The sequence below is a fragment of the Raphanus sativus genome, chromosome 8 (assembly GCF_000801105.2).
Source record: "Raphanus sativus cultivar WK10039 chromosome 8, ASM80110v3, whole genome shotgun sequence".
NCBI classification, from domain to species: domain Eukaryota; kingdom Viridiplantae; phylum Streptophyta; class Magnoliopsida; order Brassicales; family Brassicaceae; genus Raphanus; species Raphanus sativus.
The window spans coordinates 16339666-16348772 of record NC_079518.1 but is presented as its reverse complement, the minus strand read 5'-3'; the positions used below and the strand labels follow the sequence as shown (position 1 = coordinate 16348772).

The 9107-nt window shown below is 28.0% G+C and overlaps 1 protein-coding gene across 1 annotated transcript; it reads left to right on the top strand.

Moving 5' to 3' along the window:
- Positions 1-410: 410 nt before the first annotated feature.
- On the top strand, positions 411-6170 carry LOC130498679 (receptor-like cytosolic serine/threonine-protein kinase RBK2). Its single transcript, XM_056992232.1, has 8 exons — positions 411-554; positions 4050-4395; positions 4474-4725; positions 4805-4959; positions 5017-5096; positions 5176-5311; positions 5391-5540; positions 5617-6170. The coding sequence occupies exons 1-8, from the start codon at positions 528-530 to the stop codon at positions 5740-5742; spliced, it is 1272 nt and encodes a 423-aa protein (XP_056848212.1). The 5' UTR covers positions 411-527; the 3' UTR covers positions 5743-6170.
- The last annotated feature ends 2937 nt before the right edge of the window (positions 6171-9107 follow it).

Here is a 9107-nt window from a genome sequence, read left to right as displayed (position 1 = left end):
CCATTTTAAAATGTACGATATTTCAAAATTTTAAAATGTAATATTTTAATATTTGAAATATAAATTTAAATATAATAATATAATATCTAAAATAATTTTAAAAGTACTATATGATAAGTTGTATTCTATAATGTTTCAGGATGAATGATTGAATTATTTTCAGTTTTGTATTTTAAATGATATAAACTGAAAATAATTCAATCCTTTATTTTGATTGATAATTTTCAGAAAAAAAGAATTGTCTTCACTTTACATTTTTAGCTAAAACACTATACATTTTAAAATATATGACGTATTATATAACTATCAAATCTAAGAGAAACATAAATTGTTTTGTTTTCAGTTTCTCTTTCTAATTCCTATCATTACCATTTTGCTTATTATGAAAAATAACCATGGGATTGTCTTTATATATTTCTGGTAAGAAAGCGATGGTTTATTGTACCTGAACTGAAGTGGTAGTTATCTACTCTCTACCATTTCCCATCTCTTAGTTCATCATCCAAGCAGAATATATTGAGTTTCACATGTTCTTCAGTTTCTCTTCTGGCATGGTGAGCTGATCTGTTTTCTTATTCTTATATATTCTCCATTTATTTATTTTTGAATAAATATTATATTAATATTTTCAAAACACCTAACATCCCGTAGAGGAGCGTTAGAACAGTAACAGTCGTCTGAGAAATAGACTAGGGTAAAACAAAGCAAAAGCCCGTAGATTCCCCATTTTTATTCCTTCTTTTATTGTGTTTCACTATTCCATTGAATTGTTTTCTATTTTCTTAGAAGAGTTATTGGTTACTCATCTTCTTTTCTTGGCAAGTGTTTCGCTTTATACGACAATATTTGAATAACGAAGTCAACTTGTTTCGGTATGTGCAAAAATTATTCAACTTGTTTCGGTATGTGCAAAAAATTTCAGAATTTGGTATGCCTCTTACACAACACGTTATGGTTTGTTAAAGTCTTTTTTTCACATTATACAGTAATTTTTCAGGGCATTTACAACTCGTATTTTCATCTCCCAGAATATACTAAAATAGAGAAAAATATGCTGCAACTGTGCAACATAGTCTTTTAGAAAAAAATTAGTTTAACCAAAATCATAATTTTATGAAAATCTTGTAGAGGCTAAAAATAAATAGGATTAATTTCAAGCTTAGAAATAGAATAATACAAATAAACATATTTTAATTTTAGAAAAAAAAAAAAAGAGAAATACAATGGAGAGTATTTTAGTCATTCAAATTATTGTCTTTGTCCAGATTTAATGATCGATATGGACATAATCTAGTGAAATATTAGTTTTGGTCTGCACGCTTGTTAATAGAAACTAGAGCTTGACTCGTATGTCCGTGCAAATTAAGTTTTGATTTTCTTTTATAAATTATCTAGTGACATTTTTAAACATATAGGCTATTTAAATACTTTTAGATTTATACAAATTTATTCAGATTCGAAAAAATTCAAATAGAATACTATCCAAAATTTTATAATATCAAGTATATTTTAATTTTAAAATATAAAAAGCATGATACTCGTAAAAGTTGATCTATAATATATATCTGAATGTCCATGCATAATTGATTATGTAATAAATAAAATAATTTTTTAACCAGTTTGAATTCTGACCCATGAATTCTTGTCACTAATAGAGTAATTTCATTAAAACACGTGAAATTATTATGGTTATTACATAAAATAAATGTCATCGAATTATTATGAAAAATACAAATTAATGAAGTAGTTTGCAAGACTTAAAAATGTAAAATATGTAATAAAACATTTAAATGAAAATAATAAATGAACTGGTTAAATTAGTCAAAAAAGAAATGAAATTATGTAATAATCCACTTAAAATTAGATAAATATTATTTTGTACTTCAGTTTTAACCGAATATATTATATATGTAAATACATGCCTCCAGATTGTTTAAGAAAAAATATTAGAGTTCTTAATAAATATTTATAGCTTCTTAAATTTCAGATCGGACCTTGTGGAGATAATGTGTTTCCAACTTGTTCTTTGTAGCTAGATGTTCTCTACTTTTTTATCGTCGATTACAAAAAGTAGGTTTTTTATTATATTGATTCAACAAGTTCATCTTTTACCTCTTCGTATTTAAAAACAAGCTAAATTAAAACATCTATTCTATTAATTTTGAAGCATGACCAATTGATAGAAGGTTATGTCCAATAATTATTTTCCATGATATCTACTAAAAAGTTAAACTATATATATTTTATAACTATATCTAAATATATATTTAGTAACCACCACTTTAAACCCTTAATGATCGGGAACCACTAGATTATTTTTCCTTTTCCTATTACTCTCGGCCACTCAATTTTATCATTTACAACTTACTCACAAATATTTCGTTTATAAAATATCCATGAACTGGATTGGTTAAAGCAAACAATGTAACCGTACATAAACTTCCTTTGATTTCTATATGACTCATACGAATGGGTGGGACCCGTTTCTTTGAACTTCTTCTCACATAAAACTTAATTATCGGACAACAAAAAAAACCGTAAGTACTACGTAATATATATTGATATAATATTATTTACAACTGAAAAAACTAATATACAAATTACTTTTTATTTACCAAATACAATTATTAAAATTTCTTATTAATCATTTAAGAAAAATATTATACAAATAAAAATATAAATATGATTAAAACACAAATATAAATGTAAAACCAATAATATACATGTTTTAAGGACGGCTATATTTTTGCGTATATCAATAGATCATGTTTATATTTTAATAGTATTGATTAAAAACTTTTATTAAATATTTAAGAGAAATATTATACTTATAAAATACAAATATAACTAAAAAGCACAAATATAAAAGTTTAATTATTAAAAGATACAACTTTTTATCAATTGGTCATGATGCTGAATTAATAGAATGGATTAACTACAAATATGATTTAAAAACTTAAATATAAAATTAAACTTTTTTAGAAAAAATTGAAAAAAAAATATATCCGCCCTTTGAAGGGCGAATCAAAATCTAAACATTTATTTTTGTTCACGAAGGACGGGTTCGTGGGAGAGGATCATTTAAAATATGTTTAGAAAGCCAAAACATAGATAATAAAACTATGATTTAGATATAATGATTACAAACTATGATTTAGATAAAAAAAATTGATGATATATAAAAAAATTATTATAAATATACTTTTATATTTTTTAATAATTAAATTAAATAATTATTTATTCAAAAATAAAATCCGCGGGTAACCCAAAATTAAACGAAGTAAGTACAAAATTATTTGTTTGTGGGTTATGCAGATCAGATTTTTTGACCAAAATAAAATTGAAACCCGCGGGTTGGTGGATCAGCGGATCGGGTCGGCCCGCAACCCACCATAACCGAACGTAGACCGAATCAATTTTTAAATTACTATTATTTAATAAAATGTATTTTTGTTAAGATTTATAGACAAATATAATTACAAAGTACGAATATAATCACAAAGAAAACATAAATATAAAAGTTAAACTTAAACAAAAAATATACCCGCCCTTTTAAGGGCGGGTCACTATCTAGTACAGATTAAAATATAAAAATAAGTTTAGAATCTATTAAAGAAACAAATAAAATATATTAAATTAACTTAAAAAAGCTAAAAATGAAAAAAAAATTACTTTTCTTACTATATGGGAAATCCTAAAAATCAGAATTTTCAAAATCAGTAGTATGTTTAATTATCATAAAACAATTGTCAGTTTTGATTCGAAAATTGGAAAAAAAAATTGACTCTTTAGCATTTATCTCTTGAACAAAAAATGTATTAAATGATATTTCATCTTAACTTTGCTTGGAAAATTTCCATGTTCGATATTTTCTTCCTTTAAATATTACTATAAAAGAAGAAATATATTTATAAAATTTTCCTTTACAACAATAAAATAAAAAGACTTTTCCCTTTTACACAAAAAAGGCTGGTGGAAGTTTCAAATTAAATGATGAATGTGTCTGTCTAAATTCAAAAACCGTTTGTCATCTTCCTCTCAATTCTCAGATGATGAAAGTTTCAGACTCGTCTTCACCTACCGGAGTTCTCGAAGAGTTCTTCAGAACAGAAGAATTCGAAAGCTCCCAGAGTACAACTACCAGTAAGAACCCTTCCTCCTCTCGTTTCCGCAGGGTTGTTCAACTTCTAAGAAGCACGTCGAAAAAATCTCTAGAGAATCTGAAGGTCCAGTTTCAGTACAACAATGCCGTTACAAGCTCTTTGAGAAGATGCAGTAGCTTGAGAGACACTCTAAGATTTGGCTCCTCCAGTGATTCTCACGTTCTTGCACACTCTCCTCGAAGAATCTTTTCTTTTTCTGATCTCAAAACTGCCACCAACAATTTCGCTCCAGGTATGTCCTTCAATGTTAGGATTATATTTTAATTAGTATTTCATATTATGATTAGTTTTTTTTTTTGAAATTGAGCAGAGAATCTAATTGGAAAAGGAGGTTATGCTGAAGTTTACAAGGGGAAGTTTTCAAATGGCCAAGTGGTAGCCATAAAACGTCTGATGCGTGGAAACAACGAAGAGATCATTGTAGATTTTCTATCAGAGATGGGTATAATGGCACATGTTAATCATCCAAACATAGCCAAGCTTTTAGGCTATGGTGTCGAAGGAGGAATGCACCTTGTTCTTGAGTTGTCACCTCATGGGAGTTTAGCTTCTATGCTTTATAGTAAACTCTCTTCCTCCATCACTACCCCTTGCATATTCAAAAAATTAAAATAATTAAATTGTTTTTGATGATGTGATAGGCTCAAAGGAGAAGATGAAATGGAGCATCAGGTACAAAATAGCTTTGGGAGTTGCAGAGGGTCTGTTGTATCTTCACAGAGGATGTCACAGGAGAATCATTCACAGAGATATCAAAGCTGCAAACATTCTTCTCACCCATGATTTTTCGCCTCAGGTACGATTGGTACTTATGATAATTATTATCAGTTATTAAAGTGTATTTCTGTGTTAGATATGCGACTTTGGGCTTGCGAAGTGGCTACCTGAACACTGGACAAACCATATAGTTTCCAAATTTGAGGGCACATTTGGGTGAGTCTATGCATTAAGCATATATATGCTTCCTTGGATATTAATTGTTTAGAGATGGATTTATCCTTATTTCTTTCAGATATCTTGCTCCTGAGTACTTAACACATGGGATAGTAGATGAAAAGACCGATGTATTCTCCCTGGGTGTACTTTTACTAGAACTTGTTACTGGACGACGAGCTCTTGACTATTCCAAGCAAAGTCTTGTTCTATGGGTTAGTCCTAGAGAGCCAATATATTTTTGAGGGTTGAAATTACACATCTGTTCTTAGTTCATTGGTCTTTGTTTCTCAGGCCAAACCATTGATGAAGAAGAACAAAATTAGAGAGCTAATTGATCCATCTTTAGCGGGCGAATATGATTGGATGCAGATTAAACTTGTGCTTCTGGCTGCTTCGCTATCAATCCAAGAATCATCAATAGAGAGGCCTGCGATGAGTCAGGTACATAACCAAACTCTGTCTGGTATAACAAGTAAAGAAATCACCTTTGTTTTGATTTTTTTTGTCTTAAAATTAGGTCGTTGAGATCCTCAAAGGCAACTTGAACGATCTCAAGTGCATCATGAAATGCAGAGTTCCCTTTTATCGAAAAGCTTTTAGAGATGAGAACGTGTCAAGAAATATTCAGAAAGTTAGATCTTGAAGAAAGAAATGGATGAAAAAACAACAAAGGGGAAAAAAGATATTACATCATTTTTGAATAAAAATACGTGCATCACTTGTCAACAAGATATTAATGGAAATGATATCGCGCATAGTAAGTGAATATTCTTTGTAAATTTTATTTATTTATTGAAAGCATACAAGTATTTGTACGCAGCAAAGGCATAGCTTTGAGTGAATTTGTATACTATTTTTTTGTCATCTAAAACGGGTGAAATGCAAATTTTACATGTCTAAGCCGGCAAAGAACATACTTTTTTCCAGCCATAAGTCGAGCACATAAACTTAAAAAAAATAAAAAAAGGAACCAGAACATTTAAACCTCCTGGGACAAACACATAATCATCAGAGAATCGAAGCACCTAGATACCAGATGTCAAAATAAGCAAAGAAGGCGTTGAAATTTAAAATTTACTAGCTTTTGACCCGCCCTTAAAAAAACGGGTATATTTTTGTTTTAAATTTAATTTTTGATATTTTTTTTTCTGATTATATTTGTTTTTTGGTAATCATATTTTTATATAAATTTTAATCAAAATATATTTTATTAAATAATAGCAATTTAAAAATTGATCCAGTATACGCACGATTAAGGTTGGATTATGGATCGAATTCGCCCTGCTGACCCGCCAACCCACGGGTTTTCAGTTTGGTTTTGGTTATAAAATATAACCCTCACAACCCGCAAACAAATAATTTTGTGCCCGCACCCGCTCCGTTTAAATTTGTGGCTATCCGCGGGTTATGTATATTTTAAAAATCATTATTTAATTTAATTATTATAAAAATATATTTATGATAAAAAATTTGTACATGATTTAAATAAAAATGAGTGTAGTTATAACTTCCCCACAAATTTAGGTTTAGCAGTTATCATTATAACCATTTACGTTATAATATTACTCAAGCTCTTTTGTAGTTATATTAATATGCAGATATAAGCAGTTATATATAATTTTTTTTTAAAATTGGACCCAACTATATCAATAGGGCATGTTCCTATTTTAATAGTATTGATCATAAAAATTGCTTTCAAAGAAAACGTGATAACTAATTTGGTAGAGAAAATTATAATGTGGTCAGCGTTTTGATATAGTTATAGATGCAGTTATATAAATTCAACTTTTTTTAATTGGACTTAACTAATATCAACTGGACATATACATGTTTTAATAGTATAGATATGTCACCTTATTTTAAATAGTAATTTTCTTTAAAAAAAATAACAAAGTATTGGTACAATTTTGATTGGTAACAAAATAGTAATTAAATAGATATATTAAATAGATAAAACAATATAATTTTTTTCATAAAATAGATCTTCTAAACTAACGTTATATATTATTAGGAAATTTAAATGTTCTTATTACTCGCATATTTATTTAACTTAGAAAAATTTCCTTGCAATTAGTAGGCAATTTAAATGGTTGTTAGATCCAGAAAATATATTTTATATGTTTTAGATTATAAGGAAATCTAATGGAAAAAGTAACTTATTTTTTATGCAAAATTATCAAAAAACCGAACTCAGATCAGTGTTTTGAAAACCGGATCTGACATCGATTCTTTATTATTACTGGATGACTGGTCGAATCAGTTTAACCGGGTTTTGAGAAATTTATATATTTTTGTTATATATATATATATATATATGTGTGTGTGTGTGTGTGTGTGTATTTGAAGATATGATCATTTTTTAAAAAAAAAATACTTAGTTTTTAGATTATGTAACCCTTAAAGAAAAATATATTTCAAAAATTAAATTATAAGTATGAACAGAAATAATATAAATGACCAAATTTATTTATGTAAAGTTATTTCTATAAAGGCAATAGAAAATATAGCAAGTGTGTATACTGAAAATAAAATAACTGTGAGTAAGGAAAAAATGATTTTGGTTTCCTAATACAAACGACTAAAATCAGGGACTAATCAAGAAATGTAACTATTAAGAATCAAAATCAATCGGTTATGCTTGGACTCGGTTGAACCGGGTTTTGTAATTAATAAATTTGAGAATAAATAATATTAAATTTCAGTGGGCTGGTGGCAAATGTTGTTGGTTCAGTCGTTTAGTTTCCGAGTTCTATACGACAAAAGTTATTTTTGCGTTTTTATTTAATTTATCTTTTTTAATTAGTGGCATAATTGTAAATTTTTCATCATTTTCCCCAGAATTATTTTTTAGGGCTTTGACTCTGTAAATCTATTTCATGGCGGCCATCAACTATTTCCCTGTTAATTATCAAATTGTTGTGTGTTAACGTATTAGTTATGTCTCAAATACATAGATCTGCCATAAACCTCAGTTTTAAACATTCAAAACTCAAAAAAAAATGGTGACCTTCGATTTGCTCAATGAAGAAATCGCCAACGCTCAAGCACTGCTCTCGCAAACGCGTACTTGGATGCCTTACCTGCATTTTCGAACATGGCCTTTGTCTTAATTTTTATAGTAAGAGTAAGTGGAATAAAGGAAAGCAGCTATGATTTCAGAAACCACAAATGGATAGATTGTAGTTTGTACTCTGTATTTGTGTATGAATTCTGTATTTGTTGGTTACTGATAAATTAATTGATGATCAATAAAAACCGCTTAAAACATGTTGATTTTGGTAGAGAAAATTATAACGTGTTTTGATATAATTATTGCAGTTATATAAAATTCAATTTTTTTTTAAATGGACATAACTAATATCAATGGGACATGCTGGAAAATTAATAGAATAGATTTGGGATGAGAGTAAGGTTCCAAAAAAATTCCACGAGCAACCGTCCCTCAAAAACAAGCTTCATCCGAGGGAAGCCACTTTCCTCGAGAACACAGATCTCCATCCGAGTAGCCCACGAATAACACAGTTAACAATCAATTGGATTTTATTCTTATTTATCCTATAACCTCCATCAATTGGATTTTATTCTACAACCTCCATCAATTGGATTTTCTTCAAAGTAATCCAACTTAGTACAAAGTACTTTTAGTCTTGCTAGTAATCCACCCACGATATATGTTTGTATGGATAAAAATGTAATAATAGATCTTCAAATTTATATAAAATAATAGATATCTTCCCTTTTAGGAAGAATATAATTTGATATTTTTGTACAAAGATTAAGAATGATTAAATGCATTCATGTTCTTAACAAATATATCTATTTAATCAATTTTTAAAATAATTAAAATTATTTATGAAATCAAAAGATTTTTTAAAATTATATTAAAGTCAAAAAAAATAGATATGACTGAATTAGAATTCTTATATGATACTCTTTACATAACAACAAGAAGTGTCAAAATAACTTTTATGAAACAAATAACTTATAAAAATAGTTAATTCAGTGATA

What these genes read in the sequence shown, in the direction of transcription:
- LOC130498679 (XM_056992232.1), top strand. Translation starts at nt 528, where the DNA reads ATGTTCTTCAGTTTCTCTTCTGGCATG. An exon ending in TCAGTTTCTCTTCTGGCATG is followed by an intron (nt 555 to 4,049) that starts GTGAGCTGATCT and finishes CTCAATTCTCAG; the next exon opens with ATGATGAAAGTTTCAGACTC. An exon ending in AGAGGCCTGCGATGAGTCAG is followed by an intron (nt 5,541 to 5,616) that starts GTACATAACCAA and finishes TCTTAAAATTAG; the next exon opens with GTCGTTGAGATCCTCAAAGG.